Source organism: Conger conger, chromosome 6 (genome assembly GCF_963514075.1).
Source record: "Conger conger chromosome 6, fConCon1.1, whole genome shotgun sequence".
Classification (NCBI taxonomy): Eukaryota; Metazoa; Chordata; class Actinopteri; order Anguilliformes; family Congridae; genus Conger; species Conger conger.
The window spans coordinates 36,557,950-36,576,650 of NC_083765.1; the positions used below are offsets into that span (position 1 = coordinate 36,557,950).

The window sequence follows — 18,701 nt, forward strand, 5'->3', positions numbered from 1 at the left end:
TTCCTGCCTTTCGCCCAATGTATGCTGGGATAGGCTCCATCCCCCCTGCGACCCTGTTCAGGATAAGCGGGTTAAGATAATGGATGGATGGATGGATGGAACTCTAGAGGCTGCATGAAAATCACAGGAGATCAGCAGTGACTGTGATACTTCAACCACCCTGTCCAGCACCAACAATCATTCCATGGTCAAAGTCAGATCATTTCTTCCCCATTCTAATATTTTGATAATATTGGTTTGAACAACAGCTGAACCTTTTGGTCTGCATGGTTTTATGCATTTACTTGCTGCCACATGATTGGCTGATTAAATATTTGCATGAACAATCTGGTGTAAAGGTCTACATAATAACTTGCTCACTGAGTATATATTTGGCAATTCTCATGTGCTGAAAGTGCACATTATCTGCTTCACATGTGTTTGTGAGTAGTCGGGTTTAATTGAATTGCTTCATCAGTGTAGGTATAAGAGAGCTTTCTTGAATTTAGGCTTTTGATTGCCTTTGTCTTGGAGTCTGTTAATGTTACATGTCTCAACATGAGAACCAGAATTGAGCTAATAGAATTCAAGGAAGCCAGTAAGAGGCCTAGAAATAAGAACACACACACACAAAAGAAACAGAGCAAAACAACTACAAAAAACAATCACTTAATGACAGATCTTAGGCTTACCAAAATCAACAGTTTGGAAAATCAAGGCCAAGACCAAGGCCAAAAGGAGCTGCTCAAGAAGCAAAGCACCCTCCCCTCACCAGTGGAACATGTTGGTGGGGGTTTTGTGGTTTGGACATAATTGCAACATGTGCTTCATATGCTGAAGAAAAAAAAAGAAAACTGGTGATATCTATCAGTCACAGATTTCAAGCAGTCATTGCATGCAAAGAATATGCGACAAAATACTATACACAACAACTTTCATTTACATATCATTAATAAGCCCCAAATATTATGGTGCCCAGAAATGGGAGAATGGTGTATAAAAAGTGCTGTAATATCTACGTGGTGAAACCCAAATTTATACAAATTCCCTTAATACAAGTTGAGAATGTACTTTAACCGCATGTGAATTATTTGATTTGCAAATCTACAAATGTGGAGTACAGAGTTCAATTGTGGTGCTCACTGTATTAGCATTTTTAATAGCCATTTATTAAAATGAGAAACATGAGAAAAGGACATGACAGTAGTCCAGCCATGACAGTCAGTAAGATCAAGGGTTGGCTCATGAATAGAAAAGGGTTATGTTTAAAGAATGGAAATGGTGGTCTATTTAACATACAGCTGAAGAAGGATGATTCCTCGAACAAATACTTGTGCTGCAAGCTGTTATGAGTGAATTTAGCATTCAGGCTGAATCCAGGCATTTTCTGCATAATATAAAAAATGTTCTGCAAATTGAATGCAGCTCAGGTCTTTGACGCTGCTGTTTAAAGTGGAAAGATAGGCTGTGTACATCTCATGCTTTGTGGGGCTGTAGGGAGGTGGGCTGACAATTCGACCTTTTTATTTCTGCTATTACCATTACTGTGCTATCACTCATTATCATAGCTGTATAATATTATGCCTTTCATCTGCTGTCAGTAACACCAAGAGGTGGGTATTAGGAGCAGAAAATTACTCGCTGAACGTTTTCACACGCTTATCATCCAAGTTTGGCAAGGCAGTGTATTGGCTGAAGGACATTTTATGAAGTAATGGGGCCCCAAGTGCAGTCATGGATGCTGTCAGAGTGACAAAGAATAGTTTACGTTTGTCAAAATATTAATGTTCATAGTTCACGGCTTTTGCGAAAGCAAACCAGAACTTGACAGCAGGTATGCACAAAATAAAACCAAATACATTTTATGGTTGTTGGATGTGTTTTACATCCAGACAGTTATCCAAGAGCCAGGCTTTTCCATGGTGTTCCTTTATTGTTTTTAAACAAAGAAAATGCTGTTTTGCATGGATACCGACGTCTTTGCTATGGCATTTGGCATGACACTCATGGATTTGAACACAACCTGCACATTTAAGGTTTGAAATCCATGGATAAGCACGGTCTTGGATCCAATCCGAACCAGGCTAGAGTGGACTGCGGCCGGTAGCTCCTTAGGGCGGCGCTTATCCCGTCGCCCAGGATACGAGAGGGTTCAGCCGGTTAGAGGTCCACGTTTCACCGCTCTCCAGCGACCCACGCTGATTGACTAGGCGCCCATTGACTGCATCTCTAAGCCGCATATGAAAAGTCCTCCTCCGACTCCACTGTGTGCAAGCCTGTCTATGCGGTGAAATGAAGCCGGCTGACAACACCACGTGTTTCAGAGGACAACCACGGACGTCTACACGGAGGTCGAATCGGCAGTGGGAATCACGCATGAATGGGCCTGCAGTTGCAGATACTAAAAATAAATAAATACATAAATAAATAAAGAAATAGTATAGTAGGTGAAATGAAAGTATCTGTGTGAGACTGTATTCAGTGCAATGGCAGCGCGTTCAGAAGCAGATACTGGGATTCCAGGCACACCACTCTCAGCGCTATCAGACCTTCCGCGATGAATGGCCTCTTTCCCCCGTGTGTCAAGAGCCCACACATGTACAGTAATAACATCTTCAGTATTTGCCGCCAGTCTTCATAGATAACATAAGGTGTTTTCTGTGCATTCATTAGGATGCTCTCCTCCCAACAAACTGCAGTTTCGCTTGGGAATATATTTTAATTAACACAAACTTTAATTTGCATAAAGCGGGCTCATATTTTACCGACATTGTTCTACTGCCAGGTGTATAGTGATTGCACAGTAAGTTATACTAAGTAGCCTATTTCGACATCCACTTTGGGTCTGTTTAATTTTTAAATTTACCACTTCTTTTGTTTTGCTACTTAACGACCATATCTACAACTCCCGGGCAACGAGAAGTCTTGCCATCCAAGTAACTTTTGAAAAGGTTTGCTAAGTGTCCCTTGTGTCATTAATAAGGTGTCTTGAATTGTGCAGAAGTTATAGCTGTACCATAGACATTCTCTCTTTGGCTGTAGGCCTAAATACTGTATGGGGCACTTGCTAAGAAATGTAATGTTTTAACGGAATGTTTACTGGCTAGCCTTACCTCGCTTGGTAGGAGGGCGGCTGCTGTGCAGCAACGAAATCTGCTAGCTAGCAAGCTAATACACGGCACTTAACTGATAATTCTGTATCTGCTTCAGTTGTGGACAGCTGCAAAGTGTTACAGCATTGCTATGAGAGAGAGAGAGAGAGAGAGACAGAGAGAGACAGAGAGATGTTTTGAGGAAGCTTTCTAACAACAACCTGCTAGACCCCCATCAGTCTGGCTTCAGATCGGGCCACTCGACAGAGACTGCACTCCTCTCCGTCAGTGAGTCACTTCATGCCGCACGAGCAGCCTCCCTCTCCTCTGTCCTCATTCTTCTAGATCTCTCTGCTGCCTTCGACACTGTGGATCACTCCATCCTCCTGTCTGCCCTGTCAGCAACGGGCATCTGTGGCACAGCCCTGGACTGGATTGAGTCCTACCTCTCTGGTCGCTCCTTCCAGGTTGCCTGGGCTGGTTCGGTATCGACACCTCGGCCCCTCGCCACAGGAGTTCCCCAGGGCTCAGTCCTTGGCCCGCTTCTTTTTTCTCTCTACACTCGCTCCCTTGGCCCTGTGATCACTGCACATGGGCTATCCTACCACTGCTATGCGGACGATACCCAACTCTTCGTCTCGTTCCCACCGTCTGATACGCAGGTTTCAGCCCGTATCTCTGCTTGCCTGAGGGACATCCAGAGCTGGATGGACAACCACCATCTAAAGCTCAACCCAGGTAAAACTGAAATGATATTCATCCCTGCTAATACCTCTCCCCATCTGGATCTCTCCATTTCCCTCGGGGATACCACACTCACGCCGTCACCCAGTGCAAGGAACCTCGGCGTGGTGATGGACAGCAGACTGTCCCTTTCCGAGAACATTGCGGCGGTGACCCGGTCTTGCAGGTTCTTCCTATACAACATACGGAGAATCCGCCCCTTTCTCACCCCCTACTCGACCCAGCTCCTGGTCCAAGCGATGGTTCTGTCCCGCCTGGACTACTGCAATTCCCTCTTGGCTGGCCTCCCAGCGTCTGCCATCAGACCCCTCCAACTCATCCAGAATGCAGCAGCTCGTCTGGTCTTCAACCTTCCCAAATACTCACACGTCACCCCCCTGCTTACTTCCCTCCACTGGCTGCCTGTCATGGCTCGCATCAAATTCAAAACATTGGTGCTAGCCTTCCAAGCAGTTAAAGGGTCTTCCCCAGCTTATCTGCAAAAAATCATCAGACCCTACACCCCTGCCAGACCTCTTCGTTCAGCCTCCACAGGCCGCTTGGCACCTCCCCCTCTCAGAACCTCCACCTCACGCTCACGACTACTGTCTGTTCTGGCTCCACGGTGGTGGAACGAACTCCCCGTTGAGGTCAGAACTATAGAATCCCTCCCCACCTTCAAGCGCAAGCTGAAGACACACCTCTTCAAACAGCACCTCTCCCCATCCCTCCCTACCTCCCTGTGAACCTTAATTGTTGTCTCTGTGACTTGTGTATCAGTATTTTAGTTGGCTAGGTAAGCAGTGTTTGGATAGTTAACTTTGGTGACTTTTGCTCTGTTTGTTTGTTTGTTCAAAAAAAAAAAAAAAAAAAAATGGCCCTTGTCCTTATCTTTGTTGTACAGGTAGCAGTTGAAATTGTACTTACCTCTAGGGTCTTTCAGCGAACTTATCCCTGGTTATGGGTATGCACTTTGTTGTACGTCGCTCTGGATAAGAGCGTCTGCCAAATGCCAATAATGTAATGTAATGAAGCAGTAGAGAGTTGAGGGAGGGGAGGAAATATTTTTTTGGAAAAACTGAGCGCAACTGCGAATGGAAGAGAGAAATTGATTTGAAATTGATAGGCAGTTTAATCTGTCAAATCTAAAACCCCAAGGAAAAAAAAAAAGCACTATGAAAGGATACTTCTCAAGGGCGATAGCATATCATTCACAAAGTGCTGGATCAGTTGTGTTTCAAAGAAACTGGAGCGAGAGGGAGAGAGAGGCAATCCAGCTGTCGGTTTGGTATTGTGAGATAGCTCAGTGTTAGAGATTGACATGCGGGGATGTGCTGGTTTGTTCTGGGCTCCATCCTGCTTTGAACTTGCGTACCGCCCTTCCCACCTCTTCTGGCTGTAATGACCGCGAGGCCCGCCCGAATCCCACAGCTTTTCAAAGTTTAAGGAGCACCTTTATTTCCGAGAGGGTCCCTGCCCTGTACTCTGACTGCCTGACAACCGCAAATTGGAATAATGGATCCTTTGTACTTTCTCCTGGAACACAATGTTTGGCCTTTTAAAAAGCCCCATCGACTCGTTTAAAGGAAGCAGGGGAACAATGAAGTGGATTTTTCCGTTTTGCATTTACAGGCCTTTCTTTATTTGTGACCTTCTACAAGGTCTCTTCTGCCTGCCTGGGAGGTTTAAGGAAGTGTTGTATGGGGTCGAACTGTGTTACCTTAAAATACTCCCTCCTCCTTAGGCCTGTATTGATAACACCTGTGTAGGAGTGCTGACCAAGGATCACATAGCCTCAGGAGCAGGTTTTGGATTAAGAGCCTTGCTCAAGGGCCCAACAGCAGGGTTACTTTTTAATGTTTTTGAGAATCGGACTTCATCTCTCCAGATGCAGGTCAGCATCCCTCTATGCTGACCGGGGGGGGGCTCAAATCAGCAAAAGCCAGTGAAATGCCCCGCCGCCCTTTAAAAGACCAAACTTTATTCTATATTCCCAAACTTACTCTGAGACACTTGCAAATGTAAGCTCAGAAAGTTGCACTTTGTTTGTAAGGGCAAGGCATTCTCTGAACGGCAGCATATTTTATAGCCGGACTGCTCCACACTGGAGCTGGAGTCATGGGGCTGAACAGTAGTCCCACATCACCGTACTTTTCACATTCTTACAACGGGGGGGGGGGGGGAGCAATGTCGCATCAATCAAACCGAATGGTTTCTGCGTCAAGTCAAACAGCCGTAAAGCAGTAAGATGGTTTAAACGTGAGGAAAAGCATAAGACAGTAGTTTTACAAACGCAGTAAAGGTTTGTGGAGACGTGGAGCTTTAACTCCTCCTTGTTTTATCCAGGTGGCCTGTGCAGGAGCTGAGGAAAAAGAGGAGGGGCCCTGCGTACCTGGCTTCCAGGTGAAGGAGTACCAGGTGGAGTACAGCGGAGGATTCCAGAAGGGGGTGCCACTCCTGCAAGGTGAGTGCAGTGCAGGGTCGTCATGGAGAACATTGGGCTGACTGAAGAGATTTTTTTCAGTTTATCACTGCTTGGATGTGTTCAGATCCGTGGGGTTCATAGGCTTCCAGACTATATAAATATGTGGTGATTCATTGTGAATAATAATGTAATAATTTGAACTACAAATTTTTATTCATTTTATTTGCTGACCAGTTAATTGTATACGCACGCACACACATACGGTATGCACACACGCAGTGACCACAATTTTTAAGGTAAACCTGTTCAGACAGCCTGCTCCTCCAAACAGAACGCATCAAGTGGCTATTACCCTACCACCTGCAAGTCACTGCAGAAATTGAGATTCTTCAGACCTGGTGACGTTTTCCAATATTAAATCGTTTGGCTTTGGTGATCATATTCCCACTGTAGCCTCATTTTCCTGACAGGAATGGAAACCAAGTCTCCAAGTGCTGTGCTTTTAGAGATGTCCTTCTACACAGCGCAGTTATAAGCAGCTCTTATTGAGCATTTGTGGCTTTTCTGTTAGCGTAAGTGAGCCTGCCAATTCTATTTTGACCTCTCATTAACAAGGTGCGTTTGCTCACATAACTGCCACTCACTGGATAATTTATGTTCAACACACCATCTTCTGTAAATAAACTGTCATCCATGAAAATCCAAAGAGAGCAGTTATTTCTGAGATGCTGGAACCACCACGTTTGGCACCAACATTTCATACCACAGTCAGTGCCACTTAGATCATTCTTATGTTTCGTCAAATAATTAACGTAACCTCTTCATCATTTCTGCATGCATTATACGCTTAGTGAGCACTTTGCTAGGTACACCTGTGCACCAGCTTGTTAATGCAAATATTTAATCAGCCAATCGTGTGACAGCAACTAAATGCATAAATCATGCAGACATGGTCAAGAGGTTCACCTGACCAAATGTCATAATGGGGAAGAAATGTGATCTGAGTGACTTTGACCGTGGAATGATTGTTGGTGCCAGACAGGGTGGTTTGAATATCTACTGCTGCTGATCTCCTGGGAATTTCACAACAGTTTCAGAGAATGGTGCCAAAAACATGGAGTGAGCAGCAGTTCTGTGGAGCAGAAATGCGTTTTTAATGAGAGAGGTCAGAGTAGAAGAGCCAGACTGGTCAAAGCTGACAGGAAGGAGACAGTAATGCAAATAACCACACATTACAACAGTGGTATACAGAAGAGCATCTCTGAACACACAATATATCAAACCTCTAAGTGGATAGGCTACAGCAGCAGAAGACTTAATATGTCTTAAAAATAAGTCTAATAAAGACCTGAAAAGTGCTCACTGAAAGTATATTGAGTTGCATTATATTGCTGTTTGGAGGAGCATGTTATCTGCATTAGACTGTACTTGACGTTTGGTTCCAGTTTGTATCAGGTGTTTCCTGTATGGTAGAGTACAGAATATTCATTATCACAATATGACAAATATGGAGCAGAGAGTCCTGTTTCTGTAGAATCTTTGCGGTTATACATGGGAATATCAAAACAAGCGCATAAAAAGCAATATTAAGATGCAGTGCTTACCTCTCGCATCTGGGAGAAGCATCTGCGTGATGAAGTTGCCGAATTAGCAAGATAGAGATTTTAAAGCACAGATGTTATCAGTCTACTTCAATTATCTCCTTTAACTATTCCTAGTGGTTTGGGCCAAGAGCCTGCACTTTCCTACACATACTAGAAGATCTGTTCTTGAATTTATTCTCTGTATCTCGCAGTGCAGAAATTGGTTTCAATTTACTGTGGTAGGAACACAAAATAACACCGCAATCGAGAGATGATTTTCTTTTAGCGAAGGAAAGGAAATCACAGCCATTATTTTCCCTGCACTAGAATATACTGTAAGAACTTAAAAATAACTTCAGCTATACTGGATCAAGACTTGTCTGATTTGTGTGAAATTGCACAATGGCAATACCACTTGTATGGTTTGTCCATAATTTTAGGAATATGTCATGATTAGATTTGATCTCATCATACAGTTGGAGAGCCTGCTTATTAAATACAGAAGGTCAAATGTCCTTATGCAGTGGTGGCTGCTATTAACTCTCTCCTTTCCTCATCACTGGTAGTATGTGTGCCTGTGGGTTCTTTTCTCATGTCTCAACAGGGCTGTGCTACTAATGGCTCTGGGACCAGATTTCACCTGCAATATGTGCACCTTTATATAATATCAGGCCATTAATAAAAAAAATATCAATTTCAGATTAATCAGAATCTCCAGTGTTAGCGTACCTTCCAGTAGCTGTAGCATAATAAGGTCTTGCTCTGCATTAAGAATCTACATATCCAATCTGTGTATACACATACAGTATAATACATTTTATTCATGCGCTGTTTTATAAGCAGCGTGTGGAAAATGCTTGGTCTATACGGACCTCTTGTAAAAAGAACGAGGAAGCAACAAATCTCGCCCCCAGTAATAAGTAGTCAAAGAACCCTGCTTTAGAGCACAGCTACCCAGCCTGTGGTCCGATACCTCATGTCCTCAAGTTTGATGTTAATGTTTGTGATATTTATTGATAATGGGGCACATTTCGTTTTAACTGCTTGAATGTGGTTATTGTCAGGGGTAGCAGTGCTGTGGTGAATTAATGACCTGCTTCTACAGAATGTGATGTATATGTATAAAGGAAACTTTTCTGCTTTGTGAAATGTGTTCACGTCCATTTGCGAGAAAAAGTTTGATTTTGCAGCACTCTAACCAAATGAACACCTCAGTCGGAGGTGTCGATATTCATTGACGGGAGCTCCTAGCTGTAACTCCCAAAATCTGCGAGGTTGTTTTTATCGATCAATATATAAATAAACCTGACATTATAGCCAACCTTTCAGCGGTACGTCAATATGTGAAATATGTGGCATTATGCTTGATATGGGGGCAGGAGGCCCGGAAGCAGAAGGCACGAGGGCTGGGCTGAATGCAGATAAAGAGGGCTGTTGTTCAGATGGCAAAGGGTGTTATTCACCATCTCTTTATGAGTCTCTTAGGACACGGGAGGAAGATGGATATTCTACCGCAAATGGGAGGGAGTTATTGGCTTGCAGTGGTCTTTAAGCACACACTGACACACACAACACATATGCAGGCTCAGAGACATATGCAGGCACACACACATGCCCAAACTAACACACTCACATACATACAAACATTAAAACGCAGTCACGTTCACACAGACACAAAAGCACTCTCAAGCATTCATGCACCTATCGGCGAACACGTGCGAGTGGACGCTTGTGTACACATCCGCACACATTACATATAGAAACGCACAGACACAGTACACGCACAATAGTCATACAGAGATGGACTCAAGGTCTTGCTGTTCTCAAGTGTAGGCTTAACATACAAACACACAGACACACACAGGCACAGACACACACACACGCATACACATGAACACACGCATACACACACACAGATACAGACACACACACGCATACACATGAACACACGCACACACACACACTCAGATACAGACACAGACACACACACGCATACACATGAACACACACACACAGATACAGACACAGACACACACACACGCATACACATGAACACACGCACACACACAGAGATACAGACACACACACACATACACATGAACACACACACACAGATACAGACACAGACACACACACGCATACACATGAACACACACACACAGATACAGACACAGACACACACATGCATACACATGAACACACACACACTCACACACAGACACAGACACACACACACGTGTACACACAAACACACACACACACACACAGGGTCCAGTTCAGTATTGCGTGCTCAGCTTGCCCCCGGGGTCCACAGCGCGGGGTGATTATGCGTGACTACCGGAGCTGCATATTCATCAGAGCCCATGCAAATGACTCCTATTAAAAGCAGCGAGAGGAGAGCGGAGGCGCCCAAAGACAACAATAACAAAATGTTATGCCGCTTATGAATTATTCCTCTTGATTGTTTCATGTTTACAAAAGCCCGCTAAGCGGTCCTCACACCGAGTGTGTGTTGGCCGGGGCTTCGCGAGAGAACTTTTCCGCCGGGGAGCTTTCCGCCAGAGAGCGTGCCGCCGAGGGCGTTACGCGCTACGCCGCCCGCGCCCTCCTCGGCAGGGTGAAGGTGACTGCTCGGAGCCCCCCTCCCGCCGCCCCGCCTCCACCGCCTTTCTCTTCCGTTTGCCGCGGCTGTCTCCCTCAAAGCATCCATCCGTCCATCCATCTCCGTCTGTCCATCTGTCACCTAACTCTCCTGTCATCTCCTCGTCTCTGTATTTCCTCTGCTTCTCCAGCCTGCTCACGAGGCCCATCTGTCTCGTGCCGCCCAGCCCTGCGCCGCTGGTAGCACGCTAGCTCCTGGGTCTGTTTGTTATTCCGGAGTGTTCTGTCACTGGCTGCCGAGTTTCTTGCTACGAGGCGCTGTTCGTGTAGGCGCACGTGTGTCTGTGTGCGTCCGTGTGCTTGCTTTGTGTCAGTGTGTTTGTGTGTACAAGTGTCCCTGTGGTAACTTGCATAATGTGTGCCTGCGTGTGTTTGTGTGTGTGTGTGTGCTTGCTTTGTGTCAGTGTGTTTGTGTGTACAAGTGTCCCTGTGGTAACTTGCATAATGTGTGCGTGTGTGTGTTTGTGTGTGTGTGGAATTGTGTTTAGTGCCAGCCAGGGCATTCACAAGTCTTTGTGTGGGTTTGTGTGTATGTTTATGTGTGTGTGTGTGCGTGTTTGTGTTCATGTGTGTGTAGGTGTGTGTCTGTTTGTGTGCACGCACATGCTTGTGTGTGTGTGTGTGTGTGTGTGTGCCTGTGTGTGTACATGTGTGTCTGTTTGTGTGCACGCACATGCTTGTGTGTGTGTGTCTGTAGTGCTTGCTCAGTCTTTTGTCCTCTTGTTGAGGTCTGACATGTTTCTCTGATCTCTGGTCCTATGAGAGAGCCAGCCATGCTCCCCTTTTCGTCTCTGCTTCACCAGGGCCTGTGTGCATGTGCCTGCATGAGTATGTATGCATGTGTGTATGCGTGTATGCGTGTATGTGTGTATGCGTGTATGCGTGTTCACGTGCGCTTATTTGCAGGTGTGCACGTGCTTGCTTGTGTGAGTGTGTACGCCTGTGTGCGTGCCTTATGCATCTCTGCAGGGAGTGTTATCCTCTCGATGTACAATTTTATTTCTGTCTTCTGTATTTTATTTATTTGGTTTACTGTAGTTTATTATTTATTGTATGTTTATTACATCAGTGAATGCTTTGGCAATGTAAGTGTACCCTTACCATGCAAATAAAACTTGAATTTGACTTTGGGGGAGAGAAAGCAGAGAGAGAGAGTGTGAGAGAGAGGGGAGAGATGGAGACAGTGTGAGAGGGAGAGGGCGAGAGAGTGTGAGCGATAGAGAAATAGAGAGAGAGTGTTAGAGAGAGAGAGTGTTAGAGAGAGAGAGAGAGAGAGAGAGAGAGAGCGCATGCTGGGACAGGATGACATTGTGCCAGTACATGGCACCTGTCACAGCCTGAGGAGTGGTGCATGCGGTTTGCTTAGATTGTGTATCATTTGCCCTGTAATTTGAACACACACACCGTAGCCTTATCTGCACATCTCACAACGCCCAGCCGCCATTTTACACAACCCGCCACACATTTGCCATGGCTTTGCAATCTTGGATAGGTTTCATGGCTGCACCTGAAAATTGCAGGTTAGCTAGTAATAGCCACATAAGAGTGAGCTCATGAGCAGACATCAAGCTGTCCTCAATTCCCGTTATATAGCGTTTCACCAGCTGCGAAAAAGAATTGATAAATAATGCAGTTTGTGTAGCTGCTGGGTGGCTCGTTCAGTGAGGCACCACACTGGGGTGTGAGGATGAGACCCACGGTCCTGGATCAAATCCAGACTGTGCTATTGCTGACTGTGGTCACTCCCTCCGTTGCCGAGCGCGTCGCCCAGGATACGGGCGGTTTCAGCCCGTTAGGGTGCGATGTTTCACCCCTGTCATGTGACCCCTGCTGTTATATCGCATTGACATCCACAGACTGCTGTGCGTGTTTTTCATAGTTTCAGAAATGCAGCAGACCTGCCGAATGTAGAGCAAACAGCTCTTCTTTTTGATCTTTGTTATTACTCCACAGTTTTTCTATTTCTTCCAATTATTGATTTTAAGATCAACTTTATTCAGTTGTCTGCAAATTAATGCAAATTAGAGTTCATGCAAAAGCATTACATTGAATTATTTTAAAAAAAAGTTTTCACCATTTGGACTCATCACATTTCATTCATTAGCTGTAGTAATGTCCTGATGAAATTTTATACATTATTATTTTTTCTTTTTTCTTTTATTTAAGTCAATGTGCAATTTTCCACTTCAATATTCAATCTAATTCTCCACTTAATTTTAATGTCGGTTATCCTGCCAGACAAAGGAGCTAATCAGCTAACTTTCTTGCTAAAATGAAAGACTCAAACTAAACATTTAATGGCAGATTCAGTACTTTCACCTATGGTATTTATCTGAGGGTGTGCTACAACATTGCCTTTCCACATTGTATGAAATGCTATAATCTTGTGATAAAATTAGTTATATTTTATTTATATACCTTAGCTGCCATTTCAGTCTATGTGAAGTATGACATCTAGAAACAGTAAAAGAACATTATTCTATGTCATACCTGACACATGTTGCATTTATTTAACAATATAATTGTACACTTAAGTATACACTCTTTTGTGCAGGTCTCATGCACCTGTCATTTACTATTTACCTAAGTAGAAGCATTTTATCATTTAATGCAGAATACAATGCCTCAGTGCAAGTATATAGGGCAGCCTGTAGCATAGTGGCTAAGAATAATGACTGGGACCCACAGGCCAAGGTCGGTGTTTAGATCCCCGGTGTAGCCACGATACGATCCGCACAGCTGTTGGGCCCTTGAGCAAGGCCCTCAACCCCACATTGCTCCAGAGTGGATTGTCTCCTGCTTAGTCAAATCAACTGTAAGTCACTTTGGACAAAAATGTCAGCCAAATGACATGTAATGTAATATGTTAGTAAATTAATGTTCAGATTGATATTAATATTGTGGTGATGGTGTCTCGGTGGCGCAGCCTGTAGAGCACTGACCGCATGCTCATTGCGAGCCACGACGTCGGCGGTTCGAATCCGACTGTCCGACAATTTGTCGCCTGTCTTTCCCTCTCTCGCTCCCATTCTTCCTGTCTCTCTATTCTATACTGTCCAATAAAGCTGAAAAAGGCCTAAAAAATATCTTTAAAAAATATATATATATTGTGGTGATATCACAAGATAATCTGGAGTACCAAACCCAAATCCATTATTCCGTCACCATGGACACCTACAATGAACATTCCAGGCATTCCAGTGGTTGACAAACGGCAGATTGATTGACAGTGTCTTTCAGGGAGGAAGCTTTGTCATGATAGAACACAGTTTGTGGACAGTATACAATCATGGCTTCATCTGTAGATAGCTTAGACAGTCTGTTATGGCCAACTAGGTCATAGCTAGCTAACTGAATATGTTAAATATGTGAATGTACATAGAATTTTATCTAGCATTAAATTCAGACACCACTACGTTGCTATTTATACTTTCCCCTTCAAAGTTTAAGCTTTGAAAGGCAACCCGAGGCAAAACAACGTACTTTTTTTCCTGGTTGTTTTTAATTAGAATGTAGCATTTCTTGCAGTAGGTGCAGTGCAGTTCTGAATAACATGAGCATTACTGCACAGTTTGTGGTCATACTGTGCGCAACACCAAACAAGCACCAGCGCTCCTCATGGAATTTTAATAACAGACGTGAAATTTATACCGCTTCGAGGCAGAAATGATTACAAATCTCCCGTGTTCAGCGGCCTGTTTCTGGTGTTTTCAATGTCCCAAAAATGGACAGAAGTGGAATATTAGGAAGCCATTGAACTGTGGCAGAAGCATATGAGGGTTTATTTTATCCGTCAATGGAAGCACGGCTGGATCAGTGGAAAGGAATACCTTGGCAGCTCAATAGATGCAATTTCATATATTTTTTCATTATGTCTCTGAGTTATGGGAAGTGCTTTATAACCTTGTAGGAAAGCAATAGTAACTTGTGGGTGGAATTTATAGCCATGAGTTTTTTTTGTTGGTTTCTTTGTGTGTTGTTTAGGGGTGACATACACAGCCTTGCGTCCTTAAGTGGTGACACATACACAGCCAGGAACACACACACACACACACACACACACACACGTTGATGAGTCAGCAGTGGTACTTCTTGTTATTGAAGATAAACCCTGCTCTGGGCTGGACTCTGACAGCACCTGTCAAGTGGCTTAATATAGTAGAGCAGTGGTCTCCAACCCTGGTCCTGGAGAGCTGCATAGTCTGCTGCTTTCCGTTGTTACTCTTCACTTAATCCATTAGAGCAGTTGATTACACAGTTAACTCACCTCACCTGGCAACCTGGGTCTCAACAAGGTGCTAATTTTAAGTTGAAAACAAAAACCAGCCGACCCAGTAGCTCTCCAGGACCAGGATTGGAGACCACTATAGTAGAGTATAATTATATACTCTACTAATATTATACTAGTATAATTAAAACTCTGATTTAGCCTTCTAGACAATATCTAACAAACTGAAATATGCTGCCCTATTCAGTGCGTGTGTGTGTGTCTGTGTGTGTGTGTGTGTGTGTGCGCGCACGCGCGCGAGTGTGCATGTGCACATGTGTCTGTGTGTGTCTATGATGTAGTTTGCACATAGCTTCACTCATTATCCTTAGCATCCTACTGTATGTGTTGCCAGGTCTGCATGTCTTTATATTGCAGGGGAACACATTGCACACTGGGTGTCTGGCAGGTGTCCGGGGTGCTGTGGTAGTCATGGCAATAGCCACAGTTTAGTGAGGACTCTGCCCGGGTATTGTTTTATTGTTCTGGGGGAATTTTACTGTTTGTGATCTGTATACAAAGTACTGGGACTGATTTATAGACTTTCATCTTGCAAAAGATGAGTATTAATTCATGTCCTGTTTTATGGGTTTTTTTCAGGGAATGAGTAATGATGTTTCAGGCTGTGTTTGTGATGTGCAAAATGTACTCTGCTCCTCCGGCTCTGGGAGTGACAGCAATGCCTGCCTCCACTTCTCTGAAGTCTGAAGTAATGTCTGCTGGCTGGCCTTCTGGTCTCTTGGGAGATTTTTTTTTTTTCCAGTTTATATCAGCTGTGGTCACAGTGATATCATGCCATTGTGAGCAAGAATTTGGTTTGTGTGTTTGTTTCTTAGTGCGTGGATATACATATGTGTCTGTATGTGGATAAATGTGTGAATCAGCAAGTGTATGTGCGTGTGTGTGTCTTCGAGCATAAACTGTATGCGTATGGTAGACTGTATATGTGAGACCTTGTGTTTGTATAAGGGACTGTGTGTGTATGAGAGAGAGAGAGTGTGAATGTGTGTGTGTGTGTGTGTGTGTGAGAGAGACCTGACCATTCTACCCCATTCCCTGTCTGTCTGACTCCCTCCAGGTCAACAGGACCAAATTACAGACAGTAAATCGAGTGAATCCAGGTTCCCTGCTGACCTGTCCACCTATAGTTCCTGCTCTCTGCATTTTCAGTCACTCTCACTTAACCTTTGCTTAGGTTAGCTTTTATCCACTTTCTCTGCCCTTACAACGGCAGAATCTCTCCCCGTCTCACCACCTGTCCTCCGGGCCCAATCACCTTATCCCTCCTACGGTCCATGAGTCCAAACATCCTTCCTGCTTACTTCCTCTCTGGCTAACACCTCCCTGTCCTCTGGCTGGGTTCCCTCATCATTCAAGCAGGCCCTATGCCATTAAACCTCTAACCAATTCTGCTGCCCCCATTTCAAGCGAAGTAACTGGAACGTGTTATCTCCAATTAACTCGCTACTTTCCTCACACAGAACAACCTGTTCGGTCCCCACAAGTCAGGCTGTCTGACTGCTCCACACAGCCTGCTTGGTCCTCACAAGTCAGGCTCAGGTCTGACTGCTCCACAGTAACTGTGCTCCTCTCTGGTAGTGAGGCCCTCCACTCCGGCGGCCTCCCTTCCCTCAGTCCTGATTCTCCTCGACCTCTCACACCGTCTCCGCTGTTTTTCGCATCGTTGAGCCTTCAACAGTGGGGATCCGTTGCGCTGTCCGTGCTTGGATTGCGTCCTCCTACATCGCCAAGCTTTCATTCCTGGTCATGTCCGCTCAATTAAGATGTCAATGGAGTCTGCACTTCTTGCACTTGCTGTCTGTCTTGGCACTGTACAGACCCTGGGCGTTTTTACTGCACTTTGATCACTCAGGGTTGAGTTTGCCTTATAATTCACTGTTTATTAAATGATAGTAAAATTTGTGTATGTATGTTACAGGCCAAACATATTAGAGCGCCCATATTTTTTACTTAAGAACAGAAGTACAGAAGAATCTAGTTTTTTTTTTACAGTAAGCCCTTTGCTTGAATAGCAGACCACTGTGCAAGTTATGTCAGTGTGCGTATGTGTGAGCATGAGTGTGTCAGAGAGAGACTATGGGCTTTGTCATTCGTTTGTGCTCTTGCCGTTTTCATATAGCATTTTGATGCACCTGAGCAGAGGCTCACTGACATTTTGGAGCAGCACCATGCAATTTTGGGAGCAAAGTCTGAGATTTGTGCCTGCTCTAAGCAGGTCTGGGGCGCTAGTCACAGCCCGCAGTGCAGTAAGTTGCTCATTTTGGGGCTTTCCCAAGCAATGCACATACTGTATGATCATAACCTTTGCAAAAGCCAATCAACCATTTTTGGAGATCATATGCTGTCCAGTATAAATTCCAAACAAGAAAGATGTACTTTGCATTTATTGTTTGTGGTCTTTTTTCTTTTTTTAATGTTTTAATGTATTTATTTACTGTATTTATTTCAGTTTTGAGTTGTTTATGGCTGTTTTTATACTGCACTGTGGTCTCTGGGGTACTGTATTCCATTATTTCTCTCGCTCCCATCTGTAATGAGACGAATTGCAATAAGCAAAACTTGAACTTTTCATTCTAATTATGCGACTGGATTTAAAATGATGCTACAGTTAGTTATCTCCTACCACACTAATTTAACATCATCTGCCCTTAGCGGACAGCTGTTCTAGGGACGTCACATCTTTGTTTGATAATACAACTAGTTAGAATCTCAGGAAAATATGGACTATGTTATTAAGGATTTGAACTTGTAATCCTGTTGCCTAGGTGAAGTAAATAACCCAGTTGTGCTTGTGCCGCTCAATGTCAAAGAGACCAATGAACAACAAGCCACGTTATTTTTTTATCTGGATGGTGTATCGTAAGGTCATCTACAAAGTTCATGTGTGAGGAACCAAAGGGTACCGGATGCCAAGGGCCCTGACGGACAGGTAGCCTCAAAAAATATTAGAAGGTGGGAGTATTTGGGGTGGTGGGACCCAGTGTAAAATGGTATTATGCGGCCCTGGTGAGAAAGAGTGTAACTCCACCACATCTCATAAGTGCTATTTGGAAATATTACAGGTTCTATGCCTTTGGAGAAAAAATAATAACAAGGAGGAAGTCACTTGCAATTATGCAAGCACTAACTTCCCTACTAACCCTCCAAAAGTTGGCTTTTTTCCCTTCCAAAAAGATTGGTCAGCTCAGTTTAGTTTAGGCAAGCCATGCCATTGTTGTAAATTAATGATGGACTTGTGTAATATTTCGTTGAATATTCAGTTTATCTACCGACTCATTTTATTGCTGAGAATGGCATCATTTGCATTGTTATGATTCTCCTTGGTCTTGTTCCAATTCTGTTTAATAAAACTTTAAGGTACTGTTGTTGTTGTAATTATACATTTAAGCAATGTTTTATTGAAATTTCCGCAGTAGAATATTCACACAAATTCAAATGAATTCTACTTATTTATGAGATTTTGAACTTGATTAGTGTGAACTAATTTAAAAAATGACAGCTCTACACTATCCGGGAATTAAAATAAGCTAATTTTATTGGCTATGATTACGATCCAGCTGCAACACACCCACTGATAATATATTCAGGCCATTTTTTATGCCGGGCACTTCTTGTCTCTGGTCAGGAACACCCAACATTCAGTCTCCATGCCCAGTGTGCCCATGCACTGCCCCATTGATTGTACCAATACGACACTGATTCTGGAAACTAGAGCCCTTGTGTGTGTGTGTGTGTGTGTGCATGTTGTGTGTGTGTGTGTGTGTGTGTGTGTGTGTGTGCGTGCCCTCCGGGTGCTTGTATTTCCGCTGACAGGGTCATATGCAGGAGTAATGGGACTGTTGTGTCTCAGAGCAGTTGAGTTGAACAGAAGTGAGTCCTTATGCATACGCATGACTGGGTCTCCAGATGAGAAAATTCACGTAGCAGAGGCCCGACTGTCAGACCCTGTG

At 44.0% G+C, this 18,701-nt stretch overlaps 1 protein-coding gene across 3 annotated transcripts in view; it reads left to right on the plus strand.

The window, feature by feature from the left end:
• cdh13 (cadherin 13, H-cadherin (heart)) overlaps positions 1-18,701 on the plus strand; it is a 487,792-nt gene that overhangs the window by 112,029 nt on the left and 357,062 nt on the right. For all 3 annotated transcript variants that reach the window (XM_061246305.1, XM_061246306.1, XM_061246304.1), the window contains exon 2: positions 6,141-6,258. In XM_061246305.1, coding sequence (XP_061102289.1) covers positions 6,141-6,258 — 118 coding nt within the window. The remainder of the gene's footprint in view (positions 1-6,140; positions 6,259-18,701) is intronic.